The 18,392-nt window shown below is 49.3% G+C and overlaps 1 protein-coding gene across 1 annotated transcript in view; it reads right to left on the bottom strand.

The window, feature by feature from the left end:
- Positions 1-17,164, bottom strand: part of KCNB1 (potassium voltage-gated channel subfamily B member 1) — a gene marked incomplete at both ends in the record, with an annotated part of 105,087 nt that extends 87,923 nt beyond the window's left edge. Inside the window, one exon of the mRNA XM_082292719.1 lies at positions 16,598-17,164. Coding sequence (XP_082148845.1) covers positions 16,598-17,164 — 567 coding nt within the window. The remainder of the gene's footprint in view (positions 1-16,597) is intronic.
- Positions 17,165-18,392: the final 1,228 nt, after the last annotated feature.

Here is an 18,392-nt window from a genome sequence, read left to right as displayed (position 1 = left end):
GGGCAGAGAAATCTCATTAATGACAGGACAAACAACCCAGCAATGCAACAGGGCTTGCTTCAAACTCAGATCCTGACAGAGACAGATTTCAGTGTGCTGGCATCTTGTGCTCCTCACTTGCCAGATAGTTTTGAATGGCCCGAGGTCACTGGTCATTAATTAGAGACAAATTTTATATTGTGACCCTACCAACAGAGGGTGAGGGCTCACAATGCCTAAACTCCCCCATACACAAGCACTGTGAGAAAAGGGAGGGATTTACTCCAAAGGTGATCATGAGAATGGATTTCATATGTGAGTGACTGCCCAAGTGGAAAATCTGTGCCCAAATCCAGTGCTGGGATCATAGCCCCTGGAATGAAATGGGTCCGTTTCTCTCCCCTCTCTGCATTTTCCTTTAATTCCTTCATTACTTTTCCATGTTTTGGAAGTGCAGAGTGCAAATGAATGCCCAAGAGATGACCTGAGAGTAAAGTCTGAAAAATGACAAGTCTGGGCAGCTTAGAGGGGTGATAACTCTGGCGGTCACCTCTGGGTGTGAACACCTGGAAGAGGAGGAAACCAAAGGACACCAATGCTGCTCCAAGAAAAGCCATCAGGAGAAGAAAATAAAATCGTGGCTTCACCCAGCATTTCAGGACAGGAGGCAAATACTGAGGCAGCATGATCTATCCTCATCTGGTCTCCTGCCACTTTGGGGCAGGGCCAAATGGGACCCCACTGCCACCAGTGCTACTAGGAGGGTTTATTGGTGATACATGTCTCTGACACCTTTGTGTCTCTGTGTCATCGCAGAGCTCCAGGCAGTCTCAGTAGACACCCAGCTCTTCCATGGCACAGATTCCCTTCAGCAGAGCCCAAGCACACCTTTAATCAGCTTTGGGGGGATGTACAGACCTCATGGAAGCACACACTGAGTGAAGCCTATGTGGATATGCTTGCCTGAATTAGACTGCAATAAATAAGCAGCAGGGAAATTGTGTTCAAAGCTTTGGTGTAGGTATTTGCAGCTAAAAACGACCACTGCCTCCCATAAACATGGCACAGACCGGGCAGAGAGCTGGAGATCACTGCTCAGTGTCAGGAGATGTGGTTTCTCCAGCAACCTCCTCGTCTCAATGTAGGCAGAAACTGTGGCAAACATTGACTGTCTTTATGATAATCACTGCACAAAGACTCAGTGCCAGCTACCTGGAGGCTTTACATGTGCTGGGGAAGTGCTGCTCTCCCAAATTTGGCTATTCACTCTCCCTAATTCCACACAATCTGCAGGGCAATAGCTTTCCAGCACGGCCTCCCCAGGAAAGTCTCTCTCAGTAGACAGCAGACTCTCATGCTTATAGTCTAACACACAAGCATGCAGAAGGACACTGTCCAGAAGGAAAACAGAGCCCAGGATGCATATTAATTACTGGTGGCACAAAGCCCAGGCAAGGTTGCTGCTCCATGGTCAGGCTATAAATCTGTCCAAATAGGATTCTCACCACGTCTGCCTTGTTTACATCACAAAATTTTATGGCCATGTGGTTCTTCACCTGGAGAGGAAGAGTATCCTTGCACAGCCAGTGAAGAGCTGGGATTTATTACCTGGTGAGAAAGGCCTGGCTGTGCCCCGGGCTGGGCAGTGCCCGTGGCCGCAGCGCTCCCGGAGCTCCCGCCCAGCGCCTGGCTGCAAGGCTGGGAGAAGTTTTATCCTTTTGTTTTCCCAGCAAAAAAAGCTTCAGAATGACAGAAAGCTTCAAGCCCCTCTACCCAGCTACTGAGCTAACCCAGCTCCTGCAAGGGCATCCCACCCTCCGTCCTGGGAGAAGCCTGGCCCAGGGACCTGCTGTCACGTGGATTTCTGCTTGCAGAGGGGCCTTGCTATGCAGTGTGGGAGGATACTTCCCAGGGGGGTCAAAAAGAAGTTCTCCCCACTCTCCTGCAATGAGACTGGCTCTGCAATGCCAGTAGGAGAGAGAATCAAGTGTTGCTTTCACCAGAGAGGGGAAAGGACTTGAGCTGAATGTGGCAGACTGTTGAATTAGAGAAAAAACCAGGTTTCCTTCCCTGCATTGGCCATTTCTGACAGCTCCTGAGCCCAGCACTGTCACAGTTACAGGCACAAAAAGCAGATGACAAGAAAGTGTCCAGACAGACAAAAACATAAAATAAAATCTGGATTGTTAAACATCTGTTCCACAGAAACAAATCTCTGTAGGCTTCTTGGATGTTGCAGATGTCACATTAACCTGAAGCACTTAAGAATTTTAACTAGAGGAGGAAAATGTCCCTATTTTTATAGAAAATTCCTCAGCACACACTCCTGGCCTCCTCAGTGAAATGGGTCCTTTAATTGCACCCTAACGTGCTCCTTCTTTGCTCCACGCTTAATGTTAAGAAGATGCTTGAGACTTGTTGACTCCCAGGAGATCACTCAAGTACTGAGTTATGTGTGTGCTGAAGTTTCCCACTCTTAGCAAGGGTTTCACTTCACCTCCAGGCAGGCCCAGCTGGAGGGATCAGCTGGATCAGAGCCCTGTGTGTGCCCAGAGGCAGAGAGGGAGGATCAGCTCTGTCTGACACTTGCTCTGAAGAGGTAACTTTGAAAAAGGGTGGGGGAAGGCATCTTCCATCCCTTGTTACTACATGAACATATAGCTCCAAAAATCTTCATTCTGTACAGTGTCCCAAAGGAAAACATTTGAAATAATCCATATTCATTGGAGTTTTTAATCCCTCACAAACCAGAATTCAGCAGGCAGCTAATGAAGAAGACAATTATGCAGCACTTCACACAAAGAGCAAACCAGAACAGGTGCAAAGGCTGGAGCATTGCCACACTTGCTCTGTTCCTTGGCACAGGGATTGGGGCTTTACTTAAAATGTATTCACACATCCCAACAGTTTAAAGACTCAGTCTGAAAGGAAAAGAGGTGACATTTAAGACTGATCATTAGCTGTTGACCACCTAAGATACTAAATCAGAAAGGAGACAGCTGGCCAAACTCAGCTTTATTTGTGTTCGTTCTGAAGAACACAAGCAGAAATGGTGCTGCACCAGCAGGGCAGTGAAAACACAGACTGTGTTTGGTTTGCCCCTCGAATTAGAGCTCCGATGTACAAGAACAGGGCAAAGGAGTGGTGCCCAAAGGATTCACGTCCAACCAGACAAGCATGGGAAAAGCAAAGAGAGATTTTCAGTCTCTCAGAAGCAAAGAGATATTTCTCCAGATGTTGGTTAGAGGCGCAAGAGAGTAAAAATTCCCTTTTGGAGTTTGTGCAGGAAACTCGGAGCAAAGCCATGACCCAGATGTGCCAACAGCAGCCGTGGCACTGCCCAGCACTTTGGGGAGGGTGTGGAGGGAAGACAAACCATGGAGCTGAGTTCCAAGGACACAGAGCTACTGGACTCACCAGAAAGACCCTGGGAAAGACAGAAGCAAGGAGGTCAATGGTGAAGGACTTCAACTGAAACAGCCAGCCTTTTTTAAGAGGGGGTTTCAATGCACTTTTAATGAAAAAGATCATTTTTGTGAGCAGGAAGAAGGAGCCTTCTGCCAGTGTTATGGCTTATTCCCCTGGAAAATGCTAAGGAAAAGAACTATTCCAACAGGTAGGTGATAATAGAGGGAACAAGTGATGATAAGATAGCAAAGATATGAACTGCTTAAGGACCTGGTGGAAAAAGAAAAAAGAATGAATTTAGGAAGAGACATAATTTCTCTCAGGATGATGAATTACAAATAGAAAGGTTCTGTATTGCTGACCATTTCAACACACAACTGCACCTCACGCAACTCACACAATTATCCTGGTTTTACACGCACAGATTAAGTAATTGCTTGTATAAACTTCAAGACACCTTGGTGTATTCCAGCTGCCTGATTTGCATGTGAAATCACAGCAATTACAGGTACAACCCTCCTTCCCTTGCACACCTCCCCTCAAACAAGGCCAGGAAAGCACCAGCAGTGCCTGGGCTGCCCCTGGCACGGAGCACCCGGGAGCATCCCACGGCTGCTCTGGGGTTCGTTCACAGCAGCAAAACCTGGGACACAAGAGGCTGGGTGAGGGAAGCAGGGACAGCCAGAGCAGTGGGTTCCTGTATTTGCCCCACTCGCTGTTCTGGAGATCACTGCCCCAGTGGTCCCTCAGTGCTGCGCTGCTCCCCACAGCTCCGAGCCCTGCTGGACCCCGGGATCCCAGCCCAGGGGCTGAGCAGCCATAGGCACGTCCTCCTCCTGCCACTCTTGCTGGGGAAGCAGGCCAGTCTGCTAATGGGATCAGCAATTAGGGAGACTGATCCCATACCTTTCTACAGCAGTTTTTGCTTTCTCTGTAAAACATATTTATTACTCGTTTTGGGGTAGCATACACGAGCGGTGAGTCAAGACCCTGTTGCACTTAGTGCTATATAAACACAGAACAAAAAGACAGAACTTCCTATAAAGAGTTTATAAATTAAATTAATTACATCTATAACTCCTGGAATTGGCATTGCCATGCCCAAGTTATCTGGACCATGAAGCAAATTTTCCAGAAGACAGTGCAAACTAAGAAGTATTTCAGTGCCACTTTACAGAAGCTCTTAAGAGCATCTTTAAAAATAACTATTAAGTCAAGTGGGTTTCGTTCATGGCCATTCATTCATAGCCAGAAACTTCAGCAAATGTGTTCTCAAGCTTAATAAACATGCAAAAATAATGGAATTGCACCTGCCCCAGTGACCAGCAGAGAGGAAAGAGAGGCCAAAGACCCCTCTGGTGAGACCTGGTGCATTTGCCTAGCATGGTGAAAATCTGGTATTTCAGCAGGCATGTGCTGCAGGGCTGCAGCTGTTAAATGAGACCATTCCCTGGGATTGCAGGAAGTCTAAAGTTACACCTATAGAATAACATTGTGTGTAAGCACAGACAGAGAGAGCACAAACACGTCAATTAGCAAAATGCACTCTGATACCTGATGTGCTCTAGAATGCAGCACATCTTATGTTTGGTGGAAATATCTCTTAATCAGGACAGCCCAGAAGGGTCCTGTCCTGCTGAGCCACATGCAGGAACTTGGAGTCAGGAAAGGTCAGAACATATACAAGGAGTGTTGGGTCTGTCAGCACCTTGGGTGGCACGAAGAATGCATGAGGTTCTTGCTCCTGAAAAACTCCCTTTGATGACATCAGCTTTGGCCAAGGCAGGGCTAGCAAGGCTCTGACCAGTAGGAATTAATCATAATTCCTAGACTACACTTCATCTGCTTCAAATTTACTTTAAAGGATCAAAATAACAGTAAGTGGGATCCAATATACCTGGAGTTACCAAACCCACCACTTTATCAAAATAAACCAAAAGTAAATGCCAGTCACATCATTTGACATCTCCTTCACGAACAGAAATTAGAGGTTGAGATGTCTGAGAGCTCTCGTGGTACCACAGAGTCTTCAGCACTCCTGGGAAACTGGGCCCAGCCACCACCTGGGAGTCCCTCCCAACACTGACATCAGCTCTCCAAGAGCACCACAAAACCTGGCAGGTCCTTCCCAGTGCAATCCCAGCCTGCTGCTGTGTGAGCCCACCTGCCTCACAGTAACAGGCAACACCTCCCAAAGACACGGCTTCTCTCAGCTGAGCACTGCAAAACCTGCTGAGATCAATCAGGCTCTTACCTGGGGACGATTAGAGGCAAAAAATAGCTGTGTGGTGACTGCCCTGAGTTTAATTCAGCACCCTGGCAATAGGTGTGAGCTACAGCTGCAAACTGAGGAGGCATTTGCTGACAGAACATTGGTGTTTCTTTACTTTTCATCTCCGTTCTACCTTAACTAAAGCTATCCCTAAGGAACGCCAGCCAAGGTGATGAGACAGAGGTGCTCAAGAAGTTCAGTCCAAGGACTGAGAGGAAAGAACTAAGGTGAGCTTTGCAGCCCACCTGTGCAGGACTCCCTAAAGCTTTGTGAGCAGAAGAGAGGGAGCAGCATTTTGTGGGGACACCACAAACACTGTGAAGGTCCCCTGGGTGGTCAGCTGAGGGTTAAAGAGACTCTTTGTGGGACGCTGCAAGCAAGGGACTTGCTGGGCTGCCCCTTGAGGACCCCTCCTGCCCAGGGTAACAAACAGAGGCTCTCTTGGAGCAAGGATCAGTAAATCCCATTGCTGAGGCTGCTTCAGAGAGAGCTGCTGCTGCCAGCTCTGCTGCTCTGACCCAGGATGCAGGGTCTGCTGCCAATCACAACTTTCTTCTTGCCAGCAGAGAAAATACTGCACTGGTCAAGAAAATCTCCTATCTGCTGCATCCAGCCTGTGTCCAACACCCCTGAGCCCCAGAGGGAACGGCACCGATGCACTGGCAGGGAAACCGCTGGATTCACACAAAGTCCAGCCACGGAACGATGGCAGCTTTGTAGACCAGCTTTGCTCTTGCCTGTATCTGGGAGATTTTCTTATTTACTGTTTCTTCTGCACTGTCATGTTTCAGTGCAGATTGATAGCAATAGTTACTGCACCAGGCAGGCGTGAGGATTACTTAATTAATGTTTGTGAAGCGCTTTTAGATCCTCACATGAAAGCAGCTAAGAAACACAACGTATAATTATTATGTATTATTAATAAACTTCTGGCACATTGACAGGAGGGAAGACAACGCTTTTTTTTTTAATCTTTTTATTTTCTAAAAAGATTAAACTTTTATGCTATGAAGGACAGACTTACCAAAAATTCATGAGTAAGTAAACAAGGAGTGAAAGCTCCTCATTCCACCAGGAAGACAGACAGCAAGCACTGCCTGAGGAAGTGAGTTCCACTCCTTGTCTATCCAGACACTTGAGCAATCCATAGTTTATGAGAGTGGCCAGATATGGAGAAGAGCAGGGATGTTACAGACATTGCTAATAGTGGAAGTGGTCAAATGCACCAATTACAAGGAGTAGAGAGTTTGTTTAATGTGTGGTCACTATGGTTGACAAAAGCATGCACTGCAGAAGCAATGAAGTGTGCAGAGCAAGAGATGGACATTTTCAAACAAACAGAAAAATCACAGCTGTGTGAACCAAGTTTTTTAGAGCTGAGAACGTGCCAGACACAAACCCCATTCCCAGAAATATGAAGAAACCCAATCTCATGGATTCCTAGGCAGTTCCACAGAAGTGGCCAGCTCTCGTGTACTGCAGCTGCCGCTTGAACACCTACGGCTGAGATCCAGCTGCACCAGAGAAAAAGGGGCCCAGAGGTTAGGGGTGAATTACAACTCTGCCTCCTTCTCCATCACAGACCCTGAGATGCCTCTGCGCCCTCTCCAAATAAACCAGGACAATCACACTGCTCTACTTGACAAGGCAACTGGGAGGACAAACACGATGCACTCAGATGGCAGGACAGAGAAAGCCAGGGACAGACAGACACCAAAGCACTGCAGAGAAGGACAGGAAGAGAGTGGACACAGTGATACAAATCTACCAGTGATAGATCTCAGCTGCTGCTCGTGGTGCCTCGTGCCATTATGCATTTCCATTCCCTGTTTACACTGCCACTGGATAGTACTGAACCACCCAAGCAAAGCACAGCTGGCACAAGGAGATTCCTTGCCATGGGAAGGGTGCTGACTACAGTTCCTGCCCCTACAGAAGATTTTATGTGGTGACACTGCAACAGACCTCTTTGCTCACACCTTCAATTTATTCTTTTAGCAAAATGAGGGGGTTTTTTAAGAGATACGCACAAGGAATCTTGACTCTGAACATTTAGTAAGCATAATCATGCTTTAGAAACATTTTGCCTGTCAGTACCAATGAGAGAGCATTTCTGGTGTTTATGCTGTTTATGTACTGCAAATGAGATTTACAGCTCCATTTTGTTCAAAAATGAGCAAGAGCAAATGGACTTAAATAAAATAAAACAAAACTAATCTGTGCTTTTGGCTAGAGACTCTGCACAAATCCTAGTCCAAACAGCATTGAGTAAGTTCAGCTCATAATAACAGGAACTGATTATGTACAGCAGAAAAAAAAAGAACTTTCAAATAAGTTGCTCCTTCAACTTGCTTTGACTGTTCACCAGCTTTTGTTAGTGACGTAGGTTTCTTATCAGATTAGACAGATACCTGATGGATGTTATCAATACTAGTTGAGTACCAACAAGTGCTTTGGTTTTGGCTTTGCTGTTCATTTTTCTTGCCCAAACACACAGCCAAGAGCCCAGTGCTGAGCTAAGGCCACCTTCCCCCACTGCAGTGCCAGCAGCTCAGGGAAGGGTCACAAATCATCCGCAGCCCTTGGACCAATGGTCCACATCACTGGACCAGAATAACTGCAAACCTCAGCAAAACCTCACAGGAATCACAGGGGGAACTGGGAGAGACTTGTGAACAGAGAAAGGGGGAACACGCCAAAAAACGTGGATCCATCTTTGAGGCCAGGCTGAAGGGAGCTCCCAAGCTACCCACAGCCCATGCTCTGGCCCTCTCCTTCACCCCAGTACTTTTTCTACCAAAGGTGGCAGGTGGGGTATCTGAAGAGACACTGCTCCTGTAACACTGGAGTCATTCATTACATTTGTTGTGCTCAAAGTGGAGCTAGTTGCACAGATTAGCTCTTAATTGAAAATAAATACCTTCCTTACACAGATTAACTTTGGTAAAAAGGAATCCCCACATGGACAGACAGGTTTAATATGTGTTCATACATATCAATATATACTAGCAGATATGTATTCTGATTTATTGAATCATTTCACAACACAGGTTTTTCTATATGTTACTCTGTTTTGAGCAAAGGAGTGCAGATGTCACTTTAGCAGCATCCCCTCCCTGGAGCCAGAGTTGCATCAAAGCATGCTGAAAACACCCCAGTCCAGACCTTCTGCTTTTAGATCTACCAGAGGAAAACCTGCTATTTTTCTGTAACCACTCATCCCTCAAACCTGACAAAGGTTGCCAGCACTCTCCCATGCAGGCTGGGCTCATTTCAGTAGGAACACCTGTGCCTAAACAAGGAGTGGGTTGTTTTCTCTCTCCATCCCCTTGAATAAACTGCCAGAGGGCTGCCAGCACCTTTCCCTCTGTAAGATCTCACCGTGGGCAGTGCCCAGGGACCACGGGAAGCTCATCTATCCCATGAAAATGCCCTGGTGACATAGGAGAGTGGGAAGCCAGGGTCCCCCCCCACCCAGTCTTCCTCACTGACCTTGGGCAATGGTCACCTCCTCACTTTAAGATGGGGATAATACATATATCACAGGTTTGTCCTGGCCTCAACTAATCCATCTTTTCAAAGCACTTTGAGAGCTTTGCTTGATGAGCACAGACATTATAATACTCATCTGTTCCAAATACATTCAATGGGAGTTTTAACCCTCCACAGAAGCAGGACTGGGGCTGCTGGCGTTACCAGGGTCCTAGAAAATAAATCTGCTTGGGAAGAGCCATAGCCAGGCACAAAGGCACAGTGCTTACCTCAGCCCTCTTCCAGGCTATCCCTACAATAAAGAGTAGAATTTCTCATTAGAAATCAGAACGAGACCTCACCAAGGCCTGCTGGTGAACACGTTCAGCTGGTGCCAGGCTGTACAGGGGACAGGAGAGGCCAGAAGAGAAGCTAGGACAGGGGGGAGAAAGCAGAGACCAGGCCAGCTCAGGGGGAAGCTTACCACAAGGTTTAGTGTTGCTGTACTGAGTAACCAGGAACACCGGGAGGTGAACATGAGGCTGTTGCCCCAAGGACTGAATTTAGGGCAAGGTCAGCCTAAGGATAAAGAGCACCAAGGCTAAAGCAGCTTGGGCAGGCCAGTTAGGCAGTGGGGTGTGGGGCAGGGAGCCCTGTGCTGTCAGCAGGTCCTCAGTGCTTGGCACAGAGCAGCGTGGAGCCCATTCACCCCCAGCCCCAGAGCTCTGCCCCGTTAGGGCAGCGACCACCCAGCCCTGGGGCAGCCCCTGGGAAACCAACCAGCCCAGGAGGGAGCTGAGCCTCCCCATGATCTAGGAATTGACCCAACTCTTCTCATCACAGCCAGGGTCTGATCCTTGTCTGCCTTAACATGACAACATAGGTGTAGAGCTTCTCGAGAGAAGGCTCATATTAATGCCTTGCTCGAGTGCAGAGGCCCCATCGTGCTTCTGCTGGGTCTCTCCATAGAGTAAATCACAGTGACTGTGTTTATTGTAAGAACTAAGTGAGCAGCTGTGAACTTTCTTTGACATAAATATTTTGCCATTAGCAATGACAAATAGCAATGCTCATGTTGTAAAAGTAACATTGGATTATTCCTCTCCATGAGGGCATTCACATCATGAGAAATCAGAAGGACATTGTGATTGGAAAAATGGGTAAAAAGAAGAATGTGATGGCAAGGATATTTATCCCACTGTGTAAGAAGAGTTAAGAGAATAATGGATTTTTCCACGGAGCTCTGGAGTGTCTATGCAGAGCCAGCTCTGGACACTGTCATGGTCAGCACAGGGCAGAGCCTGGCCACATGTGCAGGTGCTTCACACAGGTACCTGCCAAAGCTACACCTGCACATTGTGCACATTACACCACACTGGCATATCCTGGGGGCATTGGGCCCAGAACTTTTCTTCTGAATCCCATTATTACTAAACCTCTGCAGTTACAGCTGAACAAAACAGGAATTTTCCATTGTTGCAAGATTTTCTACTTTTTGACTGGTGATGTTGGCACCTCAAACCCTGTCTGCTCTCAGGCTGAACAGGATGGGAGAACACTGAGCAGTGAGGGGAATTAATTTCCCAGAGATTTTTTTCAAAGGTACAAATGAGAGCTGGTGCTTTAAAAATAACATTGACTGTACTTCTATAGCACACGTCCTCCAAGGAATTCAGCACAAGCATGTAAGCTTGTCACTTCCCTCCAGAGGCAGGCGGGCTCTCATGGATGTGGATGCTCAGGCTCTCCAAGCGGGAAGTTACGGAGAAGTTAAAAATCCAGGAGCGTGCCAACACACACGTGTTTGTGCATACTGGTGCTTCATGGACTGGATGGCAAGCACATCAAAAAAGAAATACAAGGCCTAACAATTAACTTTCCTTTTCTACATTCTCTATAGACTGCAGAGCTGCAGGCTTGGATTGGAAACAGCTGAACCCAAACCATCTTCAGGCAGGAGCACCAGGCAAGTGCCTGCTGGATCCAAGGGCTGAAATAGCAGCTCTGGGGAAAGGCTCACCTTTGAAGGAGGATCCCACCTGGAGAGCTTAGAACAAGCTCATTGTTGGCAAATGCATCCCATGCAGGCTGCAATGCCATCGGCCAGGCCATGTTACAGGGACTCCTTTAGAGCCAGGAAAGAATCACAGGACACAGCTACCAAGCTGGCAGTTTCACCAGGGTGCAGGTTTTCTCCCCCAGCTGGGAATCTGTGGAGGCTATAATGAGAGGAGTTCTGGGAACTGGCCACACAGCAATACATTGTGGGCAGGTCCACTGGTGTGACAGACACAGAGGACATTGCAGGGAACTAAACACAGGAATTAGAGCTCCCCAGACAAAAGATTTAAGTCCACTGGAAGGACAAGACCCAGAAAGCAGCTGCAGGATGAAAAGAGATTGATCCAGAACAGCAGTCATTTGTGTGTCCACAGGACAGTGCTGTGCTAGAAGCCCAGGGATAAGCTACAGACCAAACTGGCAAAACCCTGAACCCAGGGGAGAGGCTTTGGAATGAGGCTCTGCTTTTGAGGATCTCTGAAGATAGGAGTTCACTTTGGATGAAGGGAAAAAGTCTCCTATATATAGCAAAAAAGCCAAGGCAGTAGCTGCATCACACTGGAAAAAAGTTACAGATGGAGGCAAAATATGGGCAATCTGGGTTTAATAGTCAAAGTCAACATCTACCCTGTGATGGGACCCTTGGAGACAGACAAGGCATGGCTAAGATGTGACCCCTGCAATTCAGGAGAGGGGTTTCCTCTGCCAAATGCTAAATTCAGGCAGGTTTAGAGATGAATGAAAACTGCACACCATAAGGGAGGACCAGGAATAGAAAGCCCATGTGGGGGAAGAACGCTCTAGATGTAGCAAATGCATCTCCAAGAGGCTTTTATCATTCTTATTTTGTCACTACTATCAACAATAATATGAAAAGAGCTTACAGAGCATCCTCCCCAGTCCCTAAGCAATGCATCTAGAGATTAGCAGCAGAGAGCAGTGGGCAGCAGAGAAAAGCTGTTCAAGGAATGTAGAGGCATGCATAATGAGATTACCGAACTGGAGTTGCATGTTTTCAAGGATAAATGTGATATTATTGCACTGGCAAAGGCATAGCAGGAGCAGGGGAAAAGATGAGAAATAGCCTGTCAGAAGGGAGGGATCACTGCAGCTGAGCTCCCAACAGGACAGGGACAAGTGGGAAGTGGAGGCAGCGAGGAGGAAAGGAAGTGCACATCCTACTTGACATGCAGAGAAGCTTTTTGCAAAGTGGGTGATGTCATCGTGTTTTTCTCAGCCTTCAGGACAGTAAGAGAAAAATAGATGAAACCAGCACATGCAGAGGAGTCTGTAAGACGAGCAGACTTCCCCCTCCCCACCCCATGCAACACTAATTGCTCAAATATTGATCGGGGAAATAATTTGTAAGGACTAAAGGCTCAAGAAGCAAAAAGGGCAATGTTCTTGCAGGGTTGCTGGAAGGGTCCTGGTGATCAGAGAATTTCCAGAACCATGGAAGTTAATCTCAGATGTTGAGTTGGTCTGATTTGTTATTTGTTTATACTGGAGAGCATGAACAGCTGCAGTTTTTTATTTTTCAGGATACCACACAAATTGTTGGAATTACAGCTAGGCTGGTTCTCCCAAGGGCCAGACAGGTGAGAGACCCATGGATCCAACTAGCCTTGGTTAGTGGAAAGCAACACCTTCCAAAGGGACTTTGGCAAGCCAGGACTGGTAGCTGGGCTGAGGGTGACAGGAACCAGCTGCCCAGGCTTAGCCTTGGCAAGGGAAGGAGCAATTAGGATTAAAAGCCCAAACCAGAATGCTGGAGCAGTGCTAACCACTACTGCCCTGGCATGGACACTAAGCCCCGAGGACAAGCAGCAGTTCTGCTTGGCTTCTGGAGAGCTGCTCTTCTTTCCTGACTAAAGGAAAACTACCATGCAACAAAATGTAAGAGCTTCTCCAGAAAATATCTGCACCTCGTCAGTTTCTAGAGTAAACCATGACAGAAGCGAGCACCAGAGTCCTCTGTGGTTAAAAATGGATGTTGTGAGTACACCAAAGTACACGAAGAATACTATTTAAAAAAAAAAACAAAAAAAAAAACCAAGAAACAGCCATCAAACTATTAAGACAGACTGGGAGAATGATAAAAATAAGCATGAACATGCAAAAACAGTGATTGCAGGAAGAGGAGAAAGCATCCACAAAGCCTGCAGTGAGTATTTCTCAGGGATATGCAGGCAAATAACCACAGGAAATGGGAGAATCAGATCCTTTAAAATATATTCGAAGGTTAGAGGGAGATGAACAGTTTTATTTAATAACTGCCTGATAAATATTTTTTCATTTGATAGAGGGCAGGTCCCTCAAGTGCTCCATTCTGCACACGGGGGTTTTCCCTCTGGGCGAGGGGAGTGCAGGGCAGCCCGACACACTGGGGGGTGAACTGAAACCAGTTCGGGCACGGGATGCCCTGGCTGCCCCTGGGGCCGAGCTGGAGCGGTGCCGTGGGTCTGACACCTCCCAGAGGGACGGTGCTGTGGGCACAGCCTGAGGGAGAGCAGCACTCACCCCTCTGCTGCTGCGGGGTGGCAGCAGGGCTGCGGCCCCAGCGCCCGCCCAGCGCCTCCTCTGCAAACCTGGAGCCTCTCAAGGAGTGGGAATTATAAAATCCAAGAGTGTTCTCTCCAGTCACGTACAGGGTGAAGCCTCACAAATAAGTAAGAGCCTGCTTGCCATGAGGTGGTTAGTTTCAAAGCCAGACAGAGCAGTCAGAAGATATGGGTAAATCTCCAGTGGATAAGAAAGAAACAAAAACTAAGGTCTGGGGGATTCTTCTTCCTCTTACATGAATGCTATTTTCCACCCTGGGGTACACCACATATTGTCCCCTTTAAATAAATAATAAAAATAAAATCCATAGAAAACAAAACCAACAAAAACCACCCAAGAATAAAAAAAAAAGGCAAACCCAAATCCCTGAAAACCAAACAAATAAAAACCAGCTCTGTTTAACTGGTCCCAGTATAAACCTGGAGTAAGCTGGTATGGAGGGGACAGGTGAGGTGCTATGCAGAAAATGTTAAAATACGGCCAATGCTGGCAGCCACAGTCCCTGGGTTGGCTTGGGGGGAGAACCTGCACTTGTAGCCATTTTCCTGACTTCTTAAAGAGAACATGAAGGTATCTTGTATTTGTTGCATGGAAAACCCTTTGCACTGAGTGGCACAAGTCTGAAGAGAAAAAATAAACAAGAGCAGTTCAGATTTCCCCAGCGGTGGTTTTAGGACCTTGCGTGACGTTAAACCTCACAACAGTTTACTCTGTTCCCTTTCCATAGGAACAGTTTGAGCTCCCAGACCTGGCAAAGCAGAGGGAGTCTGGCTTTAGGAGAGGTGACAGAAGTTCCCGGAGGCCCGCGGCCTCCGCAGAAGTGCTCCACTGAGCAGCCAGCTGAGGAAAGCTGGCCAGAAACCGTCAGGCAGAGGCTCAGATTCAGCACACACAGCCTAAAAGGGAGCCTGGGCACAGCTGGATAGGTCAGATAACGGGTCAGGCTGCCAAGTTCCTCTCCCCTTGTCCTTCCATCAGAAGTTGAAGAGTGAGTTCAACCTATCCAATATGTGGATTGAATTCTCAGGAAGGTGATCAAAGCAAAGGGCACACTCTGGCACGAGGGAAAAGCTATCCACCAGCAGGGAGCAAATTGGATAAAGAATAGGCCTAGCAGCACTTCTGTCCCCGCCTGCTAAGCTAATTGTTCATCAGGCCTGTTTGCCCTGCTACACATGAAAGGAGTGGGAATCGGTGTTTGGGAACTGCTGGAATATTTGAGGTTTGGGAACACACAGCATCACTTTCATTGCAGTAATGAAGGCACAGAATGGCAGCTTTAAATGCTAAGGGTAATGATGCATTACCATCCCCTCTCAATTAATCCAGAGCCTGCAATGCCGAGTGCACTTACTCTGAGAATTTTCTCAGAAAATGAAGCTAGAGTATTTAATTTATAAATCACAAAAGACACTTATTTGGCAAGAATGACCCTTGCTCATATACAATAAATCATGAACATCAACAGTCTCTAATGGATTTTGAGTCAGTGCCACAGACAGCAAAGCCTGGGGCCTGTGTTTCAGGATTCCAAGACTGTGCCAAAGGAGCCTTATAAATTATTAATGCGTTCATCACAGTGTCATCTGTGCCACTGGAGAGATAGAGACACTATGGGGCTCTGTTTGTCATTAAAAAAGTGATAATGGGTTCAGCAGGCAGACCATGCCTCCCCTTCCCCTGCCGGGATAAGCCAGTCCACACCTCATAAAATCTCTTCCCCAAGTTTCATACATGTTCTTGGTTCATGATATGCAGCATTTTGGGAAGAGAAAAAAAAAAAAAAGGTAAAGAAGTCTGTTTTCCCAAGTAGCCCACCCAAGCCAGACTCCCTAAGGGATGGATGGAGCCAAGGTCTGCGTTTGCAGATGTTTGTACGGAGAGAGGTGCATTACAGAGGGAAGCCAGGGATTCTTGCAGCTTCTCTGCCATACAGTGAGGATGTGGGTATATAGAAAATTCAAGTTTTGGTCCCTACTGCTCAGTCTCTCATGCTTTTCAGTTATTCATCCCACAGTTTTCAACCTCTCCCCCTTCACTTTTGTCCCCATGGTTACTGAATCACTGTGTTCGCAGAGATTTTCCTCACTAAAGAAAATGTGACTAACATGAGGCAGCTAAATTATCAGAGCCAACTCTGACATTGGTTTCTCCCAACATGGATTTTATCTTCAAAACACCTTCAAGGAGATCTGTTCACTGGAACCAACTTCAGAGTAAGCAGCACTTCAGCTATTGACAGAGCTGCATCACTTGCCCAGGGAAGACTTGAAAAAGGATGGAATTCAAACACCAGCTTTAGCAGACATGCAGCCTAGGAGTGCATGATACAAGTAAGTAGGAGATGCATTTCACTACAAAAAACGAAATTAAATTAAGCCCTGGAATTGAAGGCATTATTTCCTCACTGCACCTGGGTCTAAGAGTTCAAGCAGAACTGGCTGCTTGAAAGCCAGTTTGATTAACCAGCAGAAGACATGCATGTTTTAGGCCCAAAGAAATCTCTATTACAAACTGCACCAACACAGGCCACTGGGTAACAAGTCTAAAATGTCCAGCCACAGCAGTCTTTGTGTGCTGACCCACTGCTCAGAGAAGCTTCTTCCACACTGAGCAGCCCAGGCTGCCCCAGGGACGCTCAAACCAGATCCCTTCCAAACTACCAAAAACCCCCAGAAAACATTAAAATTCATTTGCATATGAGAGGCCTTTCTCTCCTTCACTCACAGCATCCATCCATCCAGCCACAAGTGCCCAGACATTTAAGCAATGGCAGCAGGACAACACCTCAGGTAAGCATCACCAGTCAGGAGCCAGTAGACAACAGAGACATAGAACACTTACCTTGGCTGCTACGGAGGAGTTGGGCTTCTCCAGGAGGTCCCAGAGTTTTTTCCTTTTCTCAGCACAGCAAGTGTTATCGAATTCCTCCCCTTCCCTTTCCCTCAGGGTCTCTGCTTCTCTCTTCAGCTCCTCATTCATCTGCTCTTTCTTCTGGTGGTAGCGGGCCTGGCAGCAGGACTCCAGGTAGATCTCATCCACCCCCCAGTAGTCCAGCTCCTGGCTGAAGGACAAGGCGCACATCTCCTCCATCATGTGCAGCTTACCAGTACGATAGAAGTTCAAGATAGAGGTGAATGCCCCGGGATGCCTGTCAAAGAAGTACTCGTTCTCCTCCAGGTTGTAGTCATCACAGATCTCCATGAGGGAGTCGTGCGTGTTGCAGTCTCTGAGCTTACCCAGCCTGGTCCGTGGCAACCTGTCCAAGGTCCGCCAGAGAACCTCGTGGGCCAGCCCCCCCACGTTGAGCTTGACCCTTCGGGAGCAGGCCTTGCTCCTGACGATCTCGGTGGGGTCTGGAGGCAAAGAGGTAGTAGAGCGAGATCCATGCTTATTCATCCCCAGAGGCATCGCTGGTCCCCCTCAGGCTGGACGCTGCACGGTGCGGCGCGGGCAGGGCGCGGGGGCCGGCTCTCCTCACCTCTCCTTCCCCTCCATGCCCCAGAGCTGCAAGAGAGGCCGCGCGTGGGTCCCCGCCCGCCGCCCCCGCCGATGTGCGGGGGGGCGGCGGCGCTGTCCGCCCGCCGGTGCTGAACCGCGCCCGGCGCCGCCGGCCCGAGCCCAGCCCCGCGTCCAGCCCCGCTCCACGTGCGGCGGGCGCTGCCGCCGAGCTCCCCCGGGCGGCGGCCGGGGGGTCTCCTCCGCCCCGGCGGGCCCCCGCCTCCGCCCGGGAGGGTCCCCGCACGCCCCGTCCGGGAGGGCTGCGGAGGCCGGGCACGGCCCCGGGAGCCTCTCCGGGTCGGGCGCGGGGCTGCCCCGAGCAGCGCTCGGGGATGCGCCCCGAGAGGCGCTGGGCCGCCGGCCGGGGATGCGCTGGCACCGGGCTCCCATCCCGGAGAGCGCGGCCCCGCCGGACCCCGCGCGTCCCCACGACCCAGCCGGAGCGGCCCCCGGCGGTGCCCCCCGCCCTGCCCGGCCGTGTAGGCTGCGGGGAGATGCGGAGGCTTTTAGTAACTCCAGCCGTAGAGATTTCCCGAGGAAAGAGCTGGGGCAGGGGAAAAGGGAGGATTTAAAGCCACTCTAAGGACGCGCTCTGCCTCTCTGGGCTGCCCAGGGACGCCCCCCAAGCCCCCCACGCCGGCCTCTGCATAACCGGGAAAGCAACAAAAACGGGAATAAGAAAAAAAACACCGAGCCCGCCTTAGGGCGCCGGGTGGCTCCTGACAGCCCCGAGCACTGTTGCTTACACAAAATGGCACGAAGAGAAGCCCCGGCGCAGGCAGGAGCGGCTTCCCCGTGCACAGCTGGCACAGCTCGGGGCTCGGCCCCGTCCCCGCCGACCCAGGTCCCCCCCAGACCCAAAAATCGGACCCCGCCGCTGCCTCCTGGCAGCCGCCGCCGCACACGGGGAGATGCTCCCGTGGCTCGGCCCGAGCCCAGCCCTCACCTACCTCCTCCTGCGGGCTCCCGGCGAGGCGGCGCGGGGCGTGCGGGGCCGAGGGCGGCTACATCCTGCGGCGGGGCGGGCGGCAGGGGCGGCCCCGCTCGCATCCCCCCGCGGGCAGCCTCAAGGCGGAGGGATGGCGGCGGCGCTCCCGGCTGTCCACGGAGCCCAGGGGGAGGGGAAGGGAAACGAGGT

This window comes from Coloeus monedula (genome assembly GCF_965178545.1).
Source record: "Coloeus monedula genome assembly, chromosome: 17".
NCBI lineage: Eukaryota > Metazoa > Chordata > Aves > Passeriformes > Corvidae > Coloeus > Coloeus monedula.
This window is presented reverse-complemented; position numbering and strand designations above follow the sequence as displayed.